Raw genomic sequence first — 21442 nt, 5'->3', positions numbered from 1 at the left:
TAGGAATATTACAGTCAACCTTCTGCCATGGAAACTCACTGGAAGATTCTAGGTGAGTCATTCTCAGATCACCCTTCTTGGCAGGGTGGTTGTTATGAGTATAAAATGAAGGAATAATCCCAATTAAGATACCTTGAACTGATGGAGAAAAGGTAAGATATAAACTTTATATCTATGTAATCTCATCAACAACAATATCTTCATCATGAAGTTTCTTGCTAACATTGCAACAAGACATCAAACTTAACTAACCTTTCCCTTTTATACTTCCTTATGTTTGCAATATGATGCACTCACAGGTCATTTGCTTTCCCAGATGTTCCAGGTTCAGCTTTAAGTGAATAAGCTATGTTAATATGATCAGAATCACTAGGTGACTCTCTGGGAAACATCTGTACTATTGGAAGATGAAGGACGGATTATTTAGGCATTTAGAGCCATCTGAGAGAAGGTGGGTTTCTGTTTAGATTCCAGGGTTCATCTCAAAAGACAGATTAATTCTCAATTGACTTATGTCTTTAAAAATATCCTTTTACAGTTTAGAATATTCTTTTTATTCCAAATTAGTTCCATTAATTATATTAGTATCAAAGTATCAAATAACAGAGGCTGCTGCAGGTAGGCATCAGAAGTCAACACTTACTTGAGGGCGGGCAAGGATAGTTGATGCGCAAAATATACATTGCAACGCTTATTGCAAAGCCTCTCAACTATCAAACGACAACCCGGTCTTCACGTGGTGCCCCCCGTTCCCACCAATCGGGCTCTGTCGACCCTTGGGACTGGCGTCCCCTTGGGTATATCCAGCCGAAACAGCTTCCATGGATCGCCGTATCCATTACAGTGGCGTCAAATTTCCATGGAAGTCGCCTATACCCACGATGGGTGAAGAAGCGTCAAGTACAAGTACAAGTACAACACTTACTTGAAAGCACAAAAAAGTGCAGTATGTAAATACAAGAACAAATGGAGAATTTTAAGAAATATAAACACTGATTTGCTTTTCTCTAATTACTAAATGCATTCATACCTTCTGCTTTTTTTAAAAAGCAATGCTATGAAAGCCCAAAAATTGGGAGTTCTCTGTTCTGCAAATTCAAATCTCTAAAAAAAATCATCAACATTTGATAAACCGATGAAACAATAGAGAATAAATTTGGCTGCTATGTTTGGATAATGCAGTTAAGATTGAATATTAGGAATTGTAGAGAGTTGACCCTAACTGTGGTTTTAAAGGTCAATGCTAACTTAATCTCATGGCTTTTTCCTCAATCTCTCTAAAAACTTCTCCATCACCAGCAAACTCTATCTATATATTGTGTCCTATCTAGTTTATTCTGTTTATGCAAAATGTAAGTCAGTAGTAGACATTCCTCACTAAGACGGATTGCTGACTGTAACTACAGCATCTCATTCTAACTTCTCTTTTCACCAAAAGCATCTTAAATTAGGATACATTTACACACCATTTATCTTTTATATATAATATTCTCAAACTCTGGGGCTGTTTATGTGATTTTCAGAATTGGAATCATAGATTCCAACATCATAGCCTACCACAATTTTAAAATGAATCTGAAAACACATTTGGCTCTTTCTCAAGGGGAGGAAGAATAAGCAGAAATATTATCAAGTATTTCTGGGCTTCAGTTTACATTCATGCTTATCTGTGCTACAGCTGGCTTTTTGCTTCCCAAAGCCTTAATACATAGACAATATATTCTGAACATCTGTATCACTGAAAGCGAAGAAGGTAAAACGTCTCTCTGCAGAAAGAGAAATCCACTTTGGAAACTGCCCTTACCTGGAAAGCCAATCTAAACGTGATGTTGTCAACCAATCAAGAAAAAGAGACTGACAACAGCTGTGAAAGAGTTTGCCAATTGGGACAGAAATAATTGGACAAGAAGCCTTTTGCTTCTTCAAGGAACAGCATGAAATGCAACTTCAAAGAGTCATTGTTGAGCAACCATTGTCAGAAAAAAAGGATTTATGGATAACCAACCTGGCTGTCAAATACATTTGGGCTTGTTAAATACCATCTCCCTAAAACATCAAGCATTTCATAATAGAATTTTCCAAATGATGCATCACTGATTTGTGTTTTTAATGTCAACAGTAGATGAAGTATAGCTAGTTCTTTGGCTTCTGTTAATTAATAACATTTTTGCTCACATATTTGTAAGAGGCCAATGTTGGGAACTTAATAAACAATGATGGAAAAGCTTATGGGCAATCCTGAAACATTTTATTCACTTCCAGTAATTCGCTCAACACTATCAAACTATTCACTAGAGCTGCATTACTATTACTATTAGTCTTCTCATCATTCCTATCACCCATCTCCTCCCACTTATGACTGCAGGACTGTAACTTTGTTGCTTGTATCCTTACGATTTATATTGATATTGTTTCCTGATTGTTTATTTGTACCCTATGACTATCATTAAGTGTTGTACCTTATGATTCTTGATGAATGTATCTTTTCTTTTATGTACATTGAGAGCATCTGCACCAAAGACAAATTCCTTGTATGTCCAATCACACTTGGCCAATAAAGAATTCTATGCTATTCTATTCTATTCTATTTCTATGAACGTTATTCTAGCAAATTCTTATACCCCAAATATAGAGATGAGATTTATTAGTTTTACAGCATGTATACTTGGAAAATCAAATAATTTTGAAAGGAACATTATTGTGGAAGGAGTCTTTAAATGGTATACTCTTTCCAAAAGTGGATCAAAGATGACACTGCTGTCAGAATAAGGTACAAATAAATCTAATTCATTTTCTCTTGACTCTAATTTGATTTATATTTGGAAACAAAGCATCCCAGAGTGAGTTAATTTTTTTTAAATTTAATAGACGTAGGTTTTAATGTAAGGTTAATATTTAGTTTGTTTGCTGCTTCTTTTTTTTAGGAATAAGATGGTTAATACTGGAGGTGAATTAACCGTATTATTTATGCGGCAGGTGAACAATTTTTTTACTTAATAGTCAGGGACTGTTGAGAGAGAGTAAAAAGAGATATTTAGGTGTTTTAATATGACTACCTAGTTCGTAGCCTTGCCTTGATGTAAGACACACTGTGTGTCTCATCAAGGTATATAAGGTAAGGCTCAGAGGTGGGTTCTGGCCAGCGTTACTGCCGGTGCGCTTGTGTGCACGCTGAATGTGCGCTTTGTACGCATACACAGTTCAATAAAAATTGTTCTGCGCAGGTCCAGAACTCAAAAAAAAGATGGCGGTGGTGACCGCAGTGACGGCGGCGACTGGTAATTGGTTTGGAGGCATGTCCAGCCTGGGCCGCTGCCGGTTCTGCCACCCAGGCTTACATGCCACTACCGGTTTGGCTGAACCAGGCCGAACCGGTAGGAACCCACCTCTGGTAAGGCTGCCATAAAAGGGCTTTTGAGGCTATAAATGCTAATCAAGCTAGGAGAAACAAGGAGGGAAATTTTTTAAGGATTCACCTTCTCTTCATTAATATAATGGGAGTAAAACTAATATATGTCAAAGGGTTTTATAGGCAGGCTGAATTTCAAGCTCTGGAAATAAATTTCTTTAACATCTCTTAGAATTCAAATTTAGACTAAAGAAGGTACAGCCTCCTGATTTATATATTTAAAATGCACCTGATTGTGTAAACATTAGCAATTTTGTCAACAAAATCAAATTAAAAAACACTTAAAATTTCCCACTGGAATTTAAATGCCTTTCATATCATTGAACGCATGTCATTTTAGAAGCACGTTAAGAATGGAAAAATCACCTAGCTTGATGGACACACTTATAAGCACTTGTTATGTCTGAAATATAGTTTAGCTCCTTTTCTTGTTCTTTTTAATAAGTTCTCGTTGGGAAAGTGATCTTAGAGGTTTAGCATTTTAATTTTAATTAATAATATTTCTTAAGGCCATGAGAGAATTGAGTTCCTATTCTCCTATCAAGCTACAGAATTATAGAATCAGGATATCAACATTCTGTCTTGTACGGTTAATTCTATTTAATAATTCTATTGTTACTCAATAGGTCTGAATAGATCTTCATCTAAATAGGAGGGAGACGGGGAACCCCCTGCAGGGTAAGGCTGAGGAATATAGTCAGTTCTTGGCGGACAAAGTTGCTCGGTTTCGATCGGAACTGGACTCCACCCCCGCAGATCCAGCCGGGACACAGGGGAATAACTTGGTAGACCATCTCTGGGTTGAGTTTCAGGATGTTGCCTCTGGGGATGTGGACAAGGCTATGCGAGCTGTGAGTTCCTCCACCTGCATACTGGACCCGTGTCCCTCTTGGCTGACTACCAACAGCAGAGAGGTGACACGAGGCTGGATCCAGGCGGTTGTTACCGCCTCTCTTCGGGAGGGACACCTCCCCACCGCGCTTAAGGCGGCGGTGGTGAGGCCCCTCCTGAAGAAACCGTCTTTGGATCCAGCAGTTCTTAACAACTATCGTCCAGTCTCCAACCTCCCCTTTCTGGGGAAGGTTGTTGAGAAGGTGGTGGCCTTACAGCTTCAGCGTACCTTGGAGGAAGCTAACTATCTTGACCCCTTCCAGTCTGGCTTCAGGCCCGGTTACAGCACTGAAACCGCTTTGGTCGCATTGACCGATGATCTCTGGAGAGCCAGAGATGGAGGCCACGCGTCCATCCTGGTTCTCCTCGACCTCTCAGTGGCTTTCGATACCATCGACCATGGTATCCTTCTGCGACGACTGCGGGAGGTGGGGGTGGGCGGCACTGTTCTACAGTGGTTCTCCTCCTACCTCTCGGACAGGTCGCAGTCGGTGTTGGTGGGGAGGGAGAGATCGTCCCCGAGGCCCCTAACCTATGGGGTGCCGCAGGGCTCGGTTCTGTCCCCCCTACTATTTAACATATACATGAAACCGCTGGGCGAGATTATTCGGAGGCACGGGATTAAGTACCATCAATATGCGGACGATACGCAGTTGTATCTGTCCGCCCCGTGCCAACTCAATGAAGCGGTGGACGTGATGAACCGGGGCCTTGAGGCTGTTAAAGACTGGATGAGAGCTAACAAACTGGTACTCAACCCGGAAAAGACCGAGTGGCTGTTGTGTTTTCCTCCCAAAAATTTGGCTAATGTTCCAACAATCAGGCTGGGGGGGCAAAATTTACACCCCTCAGACAGGGTCCGCAACTTGGGAGTCCTCCTGGATTCACAGCTGAGTTTTGAGCATCACTTGTCGGCTGTGACCAGGGGGGCATTTGCCCAGGTTCGCCTGGTACGCCAGTTGCGGCCCTACCTGAACCGGGAGGCTCTCACAACAGTCACTCGAGCCCTTGTGACCTCTAGGCTGGAATACTGCAATGTGCTCTACATGGGGCTGCCCTTGAAGAGCATCCGACGACTTCAGCTAGTTCAGAACGCGGCCGCGCGAGTGATTATGGGCGCACCACGGTTCGCCCATATAACACCAATCCTCCGTGAGCTGCGCTGGCTACCTGTTGATCGTCGGGTGCACTTCAAGGTCCTACTTACCACCTATAAAGCGCTCCATGGTAGTGGATCTGACTATTTGAGAGACCGCCTCCTGCCAATTAGCTCCCTGCGTCCCATCAGATCGCACAGAGTAGGCCTCCTCCGAATTCCATCCGCCAGTCAGTGCCGACTGGCGACTACGCGGAGGAGAGCCTTCTCAGTTGCAGCTCCGACATTATGGAACACCCTCCCCGTGGAGATCCGTACCCTCACCACAGTCCAGGCCTTCCGCACAGCCCTGAAGACCTGGCTATCCCGTCAGGCCTGGGGATAGGATTACTCTCACCCCGCCCGAATGTTGAATGAATGTTGTGTTTTTATGGATAATTTTCTTTTATTCACGATTTTTTTTTTTTTTTTTTTCCTTTAAGTCTTGTCTTGCACCCCCTTCCCCTCATTATTGTAAGCCGCCCTGAGTCCCTCCAGGGAAAAGGGCGGCATATAAATTCTTAATAAAATCTAAAAAAAAAAAAATCATGCTTGTAAAACACACAGCAGATTTTATTAAATGAACTTTTACAATACTGGCCTCCCTTTTGGTTTTAAACATTCATAAAGCATTTGCTAGTTTAGTCTAGAAAGGAGGCCCACACTTCCAGGGAGGGAGATTTTACCAGGGGTGGGTTCCAGCCAGCACTACTGCCGGTTTGCTCATGTCCGCGCTTGATGCACACTGCACGTTTATGCGCAGTGCAATAAATTGTTCTGCACATGCTGAACCCGTCCAAACTGGAAGGAACCCACCACTAGCTTTTACTTGTATCTTAAAAAAATTGATGTGAAAATACACAGGTCACACCTGGGTGTACACTAATTCAGAAAGAACCGTTCTTAAAAAAAGACAGAAGATCATGCTATTTCCCTTGCCATATCTATTTTACAACCATTGTGTGGCAGAGGTGATCTGTTTTCATCCACAAAGCAAGGGATAGGTGGAAAAGTGTACATCACAAAGAAAAGTTGTTCACATTAAGCATTTTCTATTTCATCTAATTCATGTAAACTGTATTGGAACGATTTAATACTTTCAAATTCATTCAAAACTACTTTGGGTTTGAATGTAAGAAAAATAAGTCCTCTCTTTTCTGCCCAGCCATGCTATTCAATCCAAAGCTTAAAATTCTGGCTTTCTCAGAAATACAGCTCAAATAATCTTCATTTAAGTACCTGGATATTATATGATAAAAGAAGGGAGTCAATTAGTTTGTAGAAATTACAATCCACTCTTGAAGCAAGCAAAGAAAAAATCATTAAATGGCAAAGATTAAAGTTATCTTTGCTTGAGAGAACACCTTCGATTAACGTAATGATTTTGCCCTGTTTTCTTTTCTTATTCTATACTTTCTGGCTCTCTTCTTGGATTGCAGACAGTGAAAATTTCTGTTAGAAAAATTTTTATTAACAAGGCCAGGTTAGATTTTCAAACTGGCCAAAAGTAAAGGAAATGTAAGGAGCTGAGAGGATCTTTCACTCTTCAGGTGTTCTGTACTTAATGAACTATACATGAGCTATCTGCTATATACCAACTATGATTCTTTTTTTTAAAAAAACCCAACCCCCACCCCAAGCAAAGTCCCTTCTTACCCCTATGAATGTTATGCGCCTCCCTCCATCTCGGGTCCTCTGCCAGAGGTTTGGGAGTTTGCAGGATTTGTGCAATATCTTAGCGGTTCCTAGCACTGCTCTCTTCTGGACAGAAAGCTCTGATATTGTCCTTGTTGGAGCCACTCACCCAGAGTAGGAGTCGTAGCCTCGAGTGGCTCCTATCACCGTTGGGTCCCCTTTTCCCTTTACTAACCCTTGTTCAAGTTCTGTTATAGTCAATGTTCAACCTAAGCCCTGTAAAACCACAAGATATTATCCACAGTGTTCCACTTATGGACCTAGCGTTTGGCAATGTCTCTGCAACTGAAGAGTGCTCTGATTGCCAGACTGAAGTCATTAACCCTGGACTGGAAACCAAGTTCCACGCAGTCTTTAGCATCACCTGACTCTTTGGCTATCTCTGGGAAACTTTAGGATTGCTCCTTTTTCTGCATGGCGCATGCACGCATACATACAGATCTTAGGAAGATCAAAGGGAATGTCATATAGAAAGAAAGAATTGTACAATCCAGCAGATGCCATTAATGTTTGGTTCTTTCTTCATTTACTATCAGGCCTTTTCTAGGGAAACATAAGAACACAACAAGAAATAGTTTGGAAGGGAAATCTGCAGCTGAAAAGCAGTGGCTGAGAATACTTCTCTGCGTAGCCTTTTCAATAGTAGAATCTCAAGAGAACAGACTTGAGCAGTCTAAGAGCAGCATCTGGTCTTTAACATTTCAAAGCCAAATACAGTACTAAGAATTATGAGTTATCATAACTGCTGTTATGGGCTGCAACTAGAATGCTGCAAAGCAGATTCAACTCAAGTGTTCCCATCAGAATGAAAGTTACTACATTCTCCATTTTACAAACTATCTTTCGGAGCAGCTGCATGAAGAGTACTGACCCATTAAAATTTAAGGGATGAAGATGTTGGCTCAAGTTGCTATTTTACTAGGTCACCTAGACCTGAATTGTAAATATCCAGGGTAGCAACAACTGGCAGCAAAGAGCTATTGGAAATCCTAGCTATTCAATGCACTCTTGTGACCATCTGAAGTTTTGCAATTTTGGGCTAATATAGTCGGTCAGATTTTGAGTCCAATAAAATGAACTATTAGATTAACACAGATGTATCACCTATTTTCCTTAAAATCAATGAAACTTTTAACAGGGAGGCATGCAAACAACTGAATACCATACATTGAGACTCGGTTAAAAGATTACATTTAAATTTGCCCTGTGTTCACTTTATTGACATTTCTATTTTTCAAAGAATTACAACCTTTTTCATTGTACCAATGTCTCTTTAGAGACCAAATGATTAATAAAAATTTTCAAGGTAAAACGTACAACTAATAATTTTGAAAAATTAAGCACCTTCACATTTTGTTTTGTAAGGAAGGATGTATTAATTAATGCATTCTGTGCCAATTTTATTCCCCAAGGCATTTGGAGAAAATAATAATTTGGAAAAATATGCTAAGCTTTTTCAACAAGTTAGTTCATTCTTCTCCGCCACACTCTTCCCTGAAGGGACCAATGTCGATTCATGCACTTCTTATGAGGATTACTTTTTGCCACAATTGTTTTGGCCAACACAAGCATTTGAGGCCTTGGAAAGGCTTTGTAAAGGTATTTGTGAAGATGGGGAGCTGAAAAGGAGACTGGCACAGACCATGGAAGACTTCATTAAAGTCCATTCTGGAGGAATGTGGCTGGTGGCCAATGAGCAGATGATCCATTTATGCTGAGGGGTGCATAGAAATGGGCTATTCATGATTTCCCCAGCCAGCTGCCTTGGAGATTATGCAGGCAATAGGTGGGCAGGTGATGCTTGATAATTGGATTCAGATTTCTTCAGCATCAAAAAATTTGACGTTATTTAGAAAGAGTGGCCGATAATTCCTACCTCCTGAAAACACATAGTTGAGGACCTCATTTCCCTTCATCCCTTCTCCTGAATTTAATGCTCCTTCACCAATTACCTGGTCAACTCCCTAAAGTTCCTCTTCATTAAAAAACGAAAATAAGGGGTTTAAAAGATAAATTTGAGGATTGCAAGTAACAGACACAGCTCCTCAACCACCTGTCTGCCACCAGCTCATGATCAGCAGATTTACAGCTTGTCCTACATTTGAGTTCTACACACACATGTAAAAGACAGTCAAACAGCAAAAACTTGATTCGAGAATATAGCTGGAGAAGCAATGCAGCCTGGCACTTTCAGACAACGTAACATTTTATTGTAGCAGCAGTAATCTGATTTCTTAGACTATGATAACTTACTTGCTGTGCTAGGTAATGTAATTCTCAAAATGCCACGCATGGGATATTACTTCAATTCAGACACTTTTCCTTTTTCCTGTTAATATTTTGACTTTTGTAAAACTTAAAACTGCAAACCTGTAACACACTTCTTCCCTGCAGTTGACTGAGCTCCTTTGATGCTATTGTTACATGAATATCGGACTTCTTTGTGGTAAATTGATTCACAATTTTCAAATTGGTAATTATTTTTCCTGTTGACGACCCTGTCTTGGATGTTCAAAGGAACTGCACAATTTATCTTCTCCAAACAGACAGGTTTTTTCCTCATTAGCAGACTAACAGCATTGCCTAATTTGACTAATATTTGTTTCATTTAAAATGGCAGTCTTCAAAAAAAAAAATGCCTCAGAAGTTGATTTCAGTGGATGTATGAATACCTTCCATTCATCCCAGCTTCTCCTTGAACAATGAATAACTTTATCTCTTCAGTAAAGTCTATGGTTTTTAAATGTCAAGGATGATACAGAAATACAGTGGCTGACAGGGGCTTCCTGGGCTATGAAAGGCAGAGATCCGAAGGCTTTTGATGGTATTCCCCAGTGAGCAGCTAAGAAATGGAAGGACCTTTCCAAGGCAAAGCTAAAAGAAGAATCTCTAAGTATTTGGCAAGCTTCTTTGTGGGAGGGCTGGACTTGTAAATACATTTTTGATTTTTCCTTCTTAAAAGACACAAAGTTGTATCAGTCTGCACACTATGAGACAGACCACATTTACCTTCCATTTAAAAGGTGCGATTAACTCTGAGGGAAAGAAATTGTAACTGGAGAGCCATCTCTCCATTTCGCCTTGTAAAAATATATACCATGTCTATTTTGCCTTTCAACTGAAGTTGAAAAACAATGATGAAAGCTTAAGAAGCGTGTTAAGATTGTATATTTCCTCTTCTCCTAGTCAAGGAAACCCTCATAGCAAAGAGAGGATTTCCTTCACTTGCATTCTCAGCAACCAGTTGACCAACTTAATTGGGTTTGTTGCTTCATCTAACTTTCAAATGTCTTACAGAATAAATATTCTGACTCTATTCCGAGACAAAGACAAAGGATGTTCAGTCAGGGCCTTGGGAGAGGCTTAAAACTCTCCTTGTCAAAGGACTGTCCTCTATGATGTAAGCAAGAAGCTGATGGAGATATGGGGTCTCAAAGCAACAAAAGATTCATTGTGAACCCCGTATCTATGGTTTGATACATGAGTGCATAGACACCTGATGTGAAAGATTCCGTCCCTCAGGAATCTCTCTCTTAGCTTCCTTACTAATCACTCTCTAGTACTTCACTCTTGGCCCCTCTTAGGGTCTTATGTCCTGTCAGCCAATCTATTTTTGGACACCTGAAAAATAGTAGATCTGTTTTCAGAAAATTCCCAACTGATGGAAGCCAAGCATGGAGCGTCTCTATGGTTGCAACCTATAATTAGGCAACTGAAAGGTGCGTAAACCCTAAGCATCCATCCACGCTTTATATCCCTTTAAGAAGAATGAACAAGAGAGGGTATCAATCACTCCCTTTCTGTAACTCGTTCTGAATTAAAACCGCATGGACAGCACTGGTGACTGGCCTCATTATTGAGAGAGAATGGCGTTTGGCAGTAAGGCTGCCACACTTTCCCGCCAATTCAAAGAACGGTAGATAGTATTTTAACATAGTCAGATGGCTATGCCCTCATCTCTTTATATTTTTTAAAGTACTCCAAACTAACTGATCAACATTCAGGTGTTTTATACTTTGAATAGGGACTAGACCAGTGTTTCTCAACCTTGGCAACTTGAAGATGTCCGGACTTCAACTCCCAGAATTCCCCAGCCAGCGAATGCTGTAAGCGATTGTAAGCGAATGCTGGCTGGGGAATTCTGGGAGTTGAAGTCCGGACATCTTCAAGTTGCCAAGGTTGAGAAACACTGGTCTAGACATTCATCCTTTGCCTTAGGAACGCAATGGCTAGTTGTTACAGAGTAAGAAATTATTTTTTCGCCAGCAATAAAAAGCATCAGCTTAATCTGAGGAAGTGTATATCCAACCAACATTATTTTTAGAACATTATCAGCTGAAGTAGAAGATGAAGAAATAGTAGAAATAAAATAGGAAAAAAAGCTTTGAGAAAAAAGGCTTACTTCTGGTGATCACCAAGGGCTCTTTGTCCAATAGATTTTAACAAGGATTCCGGATGGGCTGATATCTTTGGTGATGTTTTGGGACTAGTGTCAGAATCTCCACTTTCCTCGTCTCCCATGGCTTTAATATAACTTCCACTTCTCATCCTTCTGCAGGGAATCTCCTCGTCTTTACCATCAGCAGGGTAACCTCCCCATTCATCTTGAGGTACCTGGGACAGGTATTACAACAAGCACAAAACAGAAATAAACCTGACATTGCTGTGGGGCCCTTTAAACAACCTGTTGCAAATAACAACTAAGTACTCGTTACCAAAAGGTTAGATTTGACTTCAGCTATTAACTAAGTACAAAATTCCAGGAATATTTGATGGGGTAAAATGCAGACGATTGTTTAGCAAATCATGATGTGGTATGGTGGGGTAATCTATACTGCTTGCTCTGCAGTTTGTGGTGTACCACTGTTTGTTTAATACTTATCAATGAAAGCACAATTAGCCACAAGACATAAACCTTGATTTATAAACAGCAATTACTAGGTTCACCCAACACAAATCAAAATCAAACATACAGTCAAAGTGAGTGAGGAAAAACTATCACCCTGATTCTTCAAACGCCTTAAGAGAGGACAATTTCTGATCAAATTAAAACTGAGATAGGCAACAACTGTTGTTATCTATCTATCTTAAAATCATTTGATAACTAGAAGTACCTGCTAAAGAATGGGGTATGATGTTAGTTCTACACAACAGGCTGAAAAAAGAAGACCAACTTGTGATAGAAACTTCTGAAATGCCTGACTGATTTAGCAGAAACCCAAATAAGCCTGATGTATTAGCTCCGGAAATCTAAATTTGCAACCTGGTAATCAAATGAAAACATTTATATCATTCAGGTAATAACACCTCCAAATAAATTGAAGTTTTATAACAGAATATCAAACATTGCTAAATATACCATGGACCTATATTGTTATATACAACACTTTGTCCATGCATATAACTAATGCTTAATTGTTCCAAGTTAGCTTTTGACTCTGAATTTTGGCAAGTCCTTAATCCAATACTTAGTTGTAGTCTCTAACTGCTTCTGGCCTCAGTTAAACACTTGTTCTTGCTGGCTGTTTTCTAATATGCATACCCGCCCCCACACACACATACTATATACACACAGTTATATAACTATTACTAAAATCAGTGGTTACAAAACCCAGCTATAGAATTATGAAAGCAGTTACAATATTAGTATGAATAACAATATAATCCTAGATTCAGGAAAACAGTGAAAAGGGACAAAAAAGACAAAATTAAAAAAATCTTTACATGGCTTTATATTATCCAGCCTTCAGTGCTATTGTTTCATAATTATGGCATTTCTTTGTCCTGTCTTACTGTTTAATTCATAAGCAGGATGTTTTGGACATGGAACATAGAGGAGAAGGCTCACATTCAGTCTTGGAGATATATATACAGCACAGGTTCGATTCCCAGTAAGGGTATGGCTAGCTGATGAGAGCTAAATAGCTTGAAATAGATCTATACTAGTCTCCCTTTATTTATTTATCAGCACAAATACAACATATATATGTATAACATACGCATGCAAAAAAACCATACACTTAAAACTTTTGTAGCCGCTGTTGAAAATTTTGTATTTTTGATTTTTAATATAGAAGGAAGCTCAGAAACACCTTCACTTTATGCTTTCAGAGGCTGTGTTTGCACTGCACAAGTGGAATGTTGTGTGTTTGGGTAAATGAGCCTAATTTCCCCTCTCCTCCGTGTATTAAATATTTCCTGTTGTAAATGAGACATAAGAGGCGACTTGGGGTAATGGTCAAGGCCTTTGGGAGACTTTTCTAGTCCCGCCTTAGGCATGAAGCCAGGCAGGTTACCTTAGGCCAGTCACTCTCTTGGCCCTGGGAAGGAGGCAACGGGAAACTACTGATGGGGGGAAAAAAAAACTTTGCCAAGAAAACTGCTGGGACTCATTGTAAGAGACACCAGGAGTCAAGAGGGACTTGAAGCAAACACTCCTGTCCGGAAAAAAAAAATAGTTATATACAATGATGTCTGTTTGTTTATTGGGGCTTATACGCAGAGCATTCTATATACCCTTCTGGTAATAAAAGGGCTAAAATTCAAAAATAGCATAATTAAAAAAAAAACCCTACACTGACAAGAAGTAATGAAAAAGTTATTAAGAAGTAACCTAAAGCCACCACTGAGAGCAAAAATAACGAAATGCAAGGCATTTAACCTACCGTTCATTAGATCCTTTCCCAGAGCTTGCAGAAAAAACCCAAGTTACAACATGGTCAGAACCTACAATATCACTTGACAAGATATTATTGTGATTTAAGCAAAGAAAACAGCTGAGAAGGAAGGAAGGCAGAAGAAGCAGGACTGATGTTGCAGATTAATTGAGACAATTATTTTATAGCATCCTACTTTTCTACAAAGGCTCCTCCTAAAAAACATACATTCTTCCCTTGATCTTCCTTAAAACGGCCTTTCTACAAAGCCTTTGTTTCCTAATTGCTGGAACCGTTTCCCCTTTGAGAGTTTTCTCTTCCTGGGTCAACTGTTCTATCCATGAGAAGATACATAGAGGCAGTCCTTGACTCATGACCACAACTGAATCCAAGATTTCCATTGCTAATATGGCAGTTGTTAAGTGAGTTTTGCCCCATTTTATGACCACGGTTATTAAGTGAATCACTGCAGCTGTTAAGTTAGTAACGTGATTGTAAAGTGAATCTGGCTTCCCCTTTGACTTCGCTTGTCCGAAATTCTCAAAAGGTGACCATGTGACCAGGGGACACTGCAATCATCCTAAAAACAGGCAGTTGCTCAGTGCCTGGATTTTGATCACATGACCACGGGGATGCTGCAACACTGCAAAGTTTGAAAAAACAGAGTCACTTTTTTCAATGCCTTTGCAAATTTGAACAAATGGTTGTAAGTCAAGAACTACCTGTACATGGAGGAAACAATATGGAACAATATTCTGGTCCAGGACGCGGCTGCGCGAGCGATTGTGGGTGTACCTCGATACACCCACGTTACACCTATCCTCCGCGAGCTGCACTGGCTTCCAATCGGTCTCTGGATACGCTTCAAGGTGCTAGTTATTACTTATAAAGCCCTTCATGGTATTGGACCTGGGTACTTGAGAGACCGCCTGCTGCCAATTACCTCCCAAAGACCCGTTAGATCACACAGGGCCGGCCGCCTCTGGGTTCCATCCACCAGCCAATGCCATCTGGCTACGACCCAGGGGAGGGCCTTCTCTGTTGCAGCTCCGGCCCTCTGGAACGAACTCCCCGCGGAGATTCGGACCCTCACCTCTCTCCCTGCTTTCCGAAAAGCCGTTAAAACCTGGCTGTGTCGGCAGGCCTGGGGTTGATGAGCTCCTCTCCCCTCTCGACAGGTGTAGTTGTTGGTCATTTTAATATGTGTATTTTGTACTTGTATGTTTCCCCTTCCCGTTTAAGTTGTTCGCTGCCCTGAGTCCCTTTTAGGGAATAGGGCGGCATATAAATAAAATAGAACTTAAACATAAACTTAAACTTAAAAAAGCAAAATAATACAAAAATGTCAGAGAAGCCATTTCACCAATCGTTATTTTATGGAGGACTCATACGAAACATTCAGAACTGTGTTTTATAACACTCTTACTGGAAGGAGTGTGTGAAGAGGGGCGGGGGGGGGGAGGAGCAGATGATGAGAAAGAAATGGAATAGCTTTAAAAAGTGTGAATTGCTTGACATGTACACCAAGTGTTTGATAAAACAAGAATTCCAGATGTGACCCGCCTTTCACTCGATGAAATGTTATGGCTTCCACTGATTTTACTGGTTTCTGTTCTTGATAATTATATACTGCAGCGTCTGTCTGTGGACTCTGGCACAGGATGGAGATGGCTAAAATACAGCTGTGCTGATATATTTAGAAACTCCTTGATTTCTAGCGTGCTCTCTCCTGAACCAAAAAGCAAGGTTACCTAAAATGACAGGATTGCGAGTTAACGTCTACAGGTGAATTCTAAAGTCAGTGAGAACGGAAAAGAAAGTCAAGGGAAAAAGGGGGAGGGAAGTCATGAGGAAATTTGCCAGTTTGCAAAACAAATCACATCCTCATGTTATCCTACTTATCTCAGAACAGAGGTGGACAGATGCAGAAAGTCTGCCTCTATTTCTTTTGACAAGATACAAGGGGGGGGGGAGATTATCCAATTAAAACAACAACAAAAATTGTCGCAAGCCAAAGTAACATCTTATACTAATAGAGTGAGATGTAGAATAGGCTTCTTACAACCTGATTAAAAGCTGATCAGAGTCTGCTTTGAACGTTGAACCGAAAGCGGGAAAAATACAGTGGAAATGCCCTCAAGGCCTAATAGGGGGAAGAGGAGCGTCCTTTCTACAGAGCTTTCATTTGGAAAGCATGAAAAAGAATTCTTTAAAGTGAAATTTCAATTTAGCTCTTAAAGATGTATCATTTTAGTTTGTAGCTTTTCCTCTATAGCTTCATTCTGATCACTTGTTCCAGAAATGGAAATAAAAATCACAGCTTCTCTCAAATCCTGGTTCTCTGTTTCATATAGCCAGTTGCACAGGGAAGCATTTTCATACAATACAACACAATACAATGCAATACAATACAATAGCAGAGTTGGAAGGGACCTTGGAGTTCTTCTAGTCCAACCCCTGCCTAGGCAGGAAACCCTATACCATTCCAGACAAATGGCTATCCAACATCTTCTTAAAGACTTCCAGTGTTGGGGCATTCACAACTTCTGTTCCACTGATTAATTGTTCTATTTCCTGTCAGGAAATTTCTCCTCAGATCTAAGTTGTTTCTCTCCTTGATTAGTTTCCACCCATTCCACCCATTGCTTCTTGTTCTACCCTCAGGTGCTTTGGAGAATAGTTTGACTCCCTCTTCTCTGTGGCAACCCCTGAGATATTGGAAGACTGCTATCCTGTCTCCCCTAGTCCTTCTTTCTATTAAACTAGACATACCCAGTTCCTCATTGTTTTAGCCTCCAGTCCCCTAATCCTCTTTGTTGCTCTTCTCTGCACTCTTTCTAGAGTCTCTATATCTTTTCTACATTGTGATGACCAAAACTGAATGCCGTATTCCAAGTGTGGCCACACCAAGACATTATAAAGTGGTATTAACATTTCACGTGATCTTCATTCTATCCCTCTGTTTATGCAGCCTAGAACGGTGTTGGCTTTTTTGGCAGCTGCTGCACACGGCTGGCTCCTATTTAAATGGTTGTCCACTAGGACTCCAAGATCCCTCTCACAGTTATTACTATTGAGCAAGGTACCACCTATACTGTACCTGTGCATTTCGTTTTTCTTGCCTAAATGTAGAACCTTACCCTTTTCACCCTTGAATTTCATTTTATTAGATAGTGCTCAATGTTCAAGTTTGTCAAGATTCTTCTGTATCTTAAGCCTGTCTTCTGGAGTGTGGGCTATTCCTGCCAGCTTGATATTATCTATAAATTTGATGAGTTCCCCATTTATTCCCACATCCAAATCATTGATGAAGATGTTGAAGAGTACTGGGCCTAAAACAGAGCCTTGGGGTCCCCCACTGCATACTTCCCTCCATGTAGATGCAGTTCCATTGAGGACTACACGTTGAGTGCGGTTGGTCAGCCAGTTATGAATCCATCTGGTGGTGATGCTGTCCAACCCACATTCTTCTACTTTATCCAGTAGTAGGTTATGGTCTACCTTATCAAATGCCTTACTGAAGTCCAAGTAAACTATATCGACGGCATTCCTCTGGTCCACTAATTTTGTCACTTTGACAAAGAATGCAATATGATTAGTCTGGCATGATCTGTTTTTGACAAACCATGTTTGCTTTTGGCTATTACTTTATTTATTTCTAGGTGTTCGCTAGTTGATTATCTTTTCCAAAATCTTTCCCGGTATTGCAATCAGGCTGATAGGTCTATAGTTTCCTGGATCTATTTTTTCCCTTTTTTTGAAGATGGGAACCACATCAGCTCTTTTCCAGTCCTCTGGTAGTTCCCCAGTGCTCCAGGATCTCTGAAAAATATAGTCCAGTGGTTCTGAGATCTCGTCTGCCCGTTCCTTCAGAATGCTAGGGTGTAATCCATCCGGTCCTGGTGATTTGAACTCATCTAGGATAGACAGGTGCTCACTTACCATTTTCTTCCCTATTTCAATTTGTGCTCCTAATCTGATTTTTGTGGTGCTGTTTTAGATAGGTTGGACTGTTTTATCCCTTTGTGTAAAGACAGACGCAATTTGGATTTATTCTCTGTGTCATTTCAATTGGTAGTAAAGCCCCATATGTACGCACAGGAAATTGTCAAAATGCTTTTGCTGCTTGTTCAAATAGTTACTGAACCCTGAATTTTCCATCTGTGGAGTTTGTATCTGCTCAGAGTCAGTACTCTAATGCCTTATTATAAATGTTGATATTTTTAGAAGCCTTTTCTTGAATTAGATAGTTAATCCTTGTACACACATTGCTTAATGCATCAAGCAATTTTTATATTTTAAATTTAGAGCCTGGCAGAAGATTTACCTGAATCAGTATGGCTGCATTCTTTATTTGCAAGTGTGGGGCTAATTACCAGCTGTATTCTATAGGTAATTTATGTCTGCATGCCATCTCTGTATGCATTAATTCTACATTTTCATGCAATATGCATTTACCCTGTGTTCAGAATTTTTGGTCCTGCTGAGAAGCAAACGAGATTCAGAAGAACTCTAGGAAAATAGTTTTTGTTTCTTCACAAGAATTTCAGTCACCATCTTCCCAACAAGGTATGGAAATGTGTTTAAAGACCATGGGAGACTGCATGTTATTCTATCCCAAATTTCCCCACAACAGGTCTCTGATCTTGCTAATTCGTTTGGTGCACAATCAAGTTTCTCTTCTTTTTCTTTCTCAATTAGTCTTGAAAAGCCACCCAACCAAGCAAAATATCTCCAGGTGGTCTACTCAAATAATTCTGCTTGTTTCTTGCCATTCCAGAAGGCCTTGCAAACCTGCTTGTTTTCCCTGGTCTTGGGCTAGAGTGGATACACTCCCCTCCCCCCCCCATTACATGTATTTAGATGGATGGATGGATGGATGGATGGATGTTAGGTAGGTAGCAGTGGTAGGTTGCAGGTGGTACGCCCTGGTATGGGCGTACTGGAGCCTGCCTGGAGTACCAGGTACTGTTCCGGTATGGTGCTCCGGAGGGCCCGCCCGCCCAAGCTCTTTACCTGTTCTTTAAAGCCTTTGGCATTTCCACGCAGGCACATGGCATGTACAGTGCCTGTATGACACTCCGCTGAGCAGCTGGAACATCGCGGAGCCTTGCTGAAGCGTTGCTGGCAGCTACGGTGTACATACCGATTGGAACGGGATCCAGAACCCACCACTGGTAGGTAGGTAGGTAGGTAGGTAGGTAGGTAGGTAGGTAGGTAGGTAGGTAGATAGATAGATAGATAGATAGATAGATAGATAGATAGATAGATAGATGGATGGATGGATGGATGGATGGATGGATGGATGGATGGATGGATGGATGAAGGATGGATTCCATTGTCTGGGTGGGCATTATTTTGTTTACTTATATAGTCTTGTCTATTTTTCATATTGTCTTGTATTGTGAGCCTTCCAGAATCATTTTGGACTGGGTGGTGCCTAAATGAATTAAATAAAGGGATCTTGCATGCTGCAAAGCAAAGCATTAACCCCCAGAATCATCCTTCTGCAAGAGCTCTTAGAGTTGATACATGCCAATTCAAAAGTCTTTCAAGACCTGCAGCAACTGCTACCCCATGATGCTCTCCCATCAGGCTGAGGCAGGGAGCATTTGGGGAACTTATTGGGAAATAAGCTAGCTATCAGCTGAGAAGAACAAGAGTTAGGAATGGGGGCTGTCTGAAGTAGCTGCCAAGGGGGAAACGGAGCCTTTCACTCCAGGTGATCTGCTGCAAGTGTCAGTTAAAGTGTGAGCCACTGGTTCACACTTCCCACCAAGTCAAAAACAAATTGCAACTTGAGCTCTGATTCCAAAGTCTCCGTTACTCATTCTCTCCTAATCTCTACTGCAACCAGTACATTTATCTTTTATCTTTCTATTTTTATTTATTTGTGTCTAAAAAATAGAAAAACAGGATAAAAGTTGAAAGTCGATTTTTCCAATCTTTCTCTTTTTTAAAGAAATAGTATTATTTGTTATACGCGCATTGCATGAATGAGGTGAAGCCAATCAGTATCTTTCAAAGTTAGCCCTGCATGGTTGGTGGCCAGAGCGGAGAGAAAATACACACAGACAACGCCCGAGGATACTCAGGCTCCATTCAGAGTCCTCGGTGAAAAGGAGGACGTTTGTGTCCCATTTGGTTAGCGTGTAATTAAAGACCAGGAATAGGACCTGTGCCCCCCCCCCCTCCTCACTGCTATCTTATGCAAGTGTTGTTAATGAGAAGAAGGAAGCTCAGTGAAGGTATCTGAGCTACTTCTGAGAAGAGGTTAAGGCCATAAAAGATTGATGAGACTATGATGGTTATGTTTCACTTTCACCTAAAGTTTGTTATGGATGACTCAAATAAAACTGCAGTTTGTGAGATCTGCTTCGTATTTTATTTCTAAGTGTAGATGAACCTTGGGGGATCCAAAAAGTATGGGAAAGGACGCCTGTTAGAAAACTGCCTTGCAAATGTTAAAAAAAAAGGCATATTGCTCCTCAATTAAGGGTGTTAGCCACACTTCAACACTTACCTGAAGGTAATGGCAGGGTCTCAGGGGGGCCTTAATTTCCTGATGGACTAGAGGCTTGTCTAGGTTGAGAGAGGACTTCCGATAAGCTTCTTTAGCTTGGCTCACTGTGAGGGTCGACCAAGAGCTCCGTTTCATGTACTTGCCGTCGGGGGTCATTGCAAGACCTTCGCAAGCCGAACATTTCACATCGTTGTTACTTTTGGACGTCTTTAATGAGAGATCCCCAAAATGTCCCTGAAGAGCCTCAGGATAGCAATGAGAGATATGGTCCACGTGGTGCCTGTTCACCACACTGGGTGTTCGGTAGGTGCTGTCACTGTCCAAGTTGTCATCAGAGCTCCACCAGCTGCTCATTCCACTTTTATGCTTACCTTCGGGCTTCCGTTCTTTGCTTTTGCTCCTTTTGCTGTGTTTGGAGTGATGCCCATGATGATGGTCGTCACCTCGGCCGTCTCCCTTGGCCCCGTTGACGTTGCTCTTGGAAGAGCCTTCCAAAGAATGCGACTTTGTGAACAGTTTTTGGACCGAATGAACGAGGTGACGTATTCTACCTGGGCTTTCACTGCGTTGTTCCGCTGCTGTTGATGTCCTTTGGTACTGCAGAGTGTGAAAGCCGTCCCTCTGGAGAGGAAGCTGTTTCTCAAATTGATCCAGCAAATTTGCCGGGATCCGGTTAACCTTAGGGTTTGCGTGAGACATGGTGCAATCGTCCCGAGTATCGTAATGTGAGGTGTAGTGCATTCTGGGGAAAGTGCTACTGGACATATGATCACCCATAACCATGGGCATCATCATACATTCTGAATGGATGGAGCTTCGTGGTGAGCAGCGATGGTGATCCACTGGGCAACTCTCAGTTGGGCTGAGAAGATACGATTGCCTGGACTCCTGGCCATGATGAAGATGGTCGTGGCTGTGTTCACAATCTTCAGGGGATGCCAAACCACAAGTATGCGCAGAACATAATTGTGATTGATTACGACTGCCAGATAATCCTTTCATGTTCCTTGAAACAGGAGAATATCTTTCCTCACTGAAGGACTGCTGAGTTGGAGACCATGAGTACGGCTGATCTGTTAGGGGGTGGATAGAGATATATCAGTCAGCTAGGACCAGCATAAGGTATATTTCAA

General features: G+C 41.1%; 1 protein-coding gene across 1 annotated transcript in view; it reads right to left on the bottom strand.

The window, feature by feature from the left end:
* DLGAP2 (DLG associated protein 2) overlaps positions 1–21326 on the bottom strand; it is an 82605-nt gene extending 61279 nt beyond the window's left edge. Inside the window, exons 1-2 of the mRNA XM_032216422.1 lie at positions 20310–21326; positions 11533–11744 (exon numbers count right to left, since the gene is read on the bottom strand). Coding sequence (XP_032072313.1) covers positions 11533–11744; positions 20310–21311 — 1214 coding nt within the window. The 5' untranslated portion in view covers positions 21312–21326. The remainder of the gene's footprint in view (positions 1–11532; positions 11745–20309) is intronic.
* Positions 21327–21442: the final 116 nt, after the last annotated feature.

This window comes from Thamnophis elegans, chromosome 4 (genome assembly GCF_009769535.1).
Source record: "Thamnophis elegans isolate rThaEle1 chromosome 4, rThaEle1.pri, whole genome shotgun sequence".
Classification (NCBI taxonomy): domain Eukaryota; kingdom Metazoa; phylum Chordata; class Lepidosauria; order Squamata; family Colubridae; genus Thamnophis; species Thamnophis elegans.
This window is presented reverse-complemented; position numbering and strand designations above follow the sequence as displayed.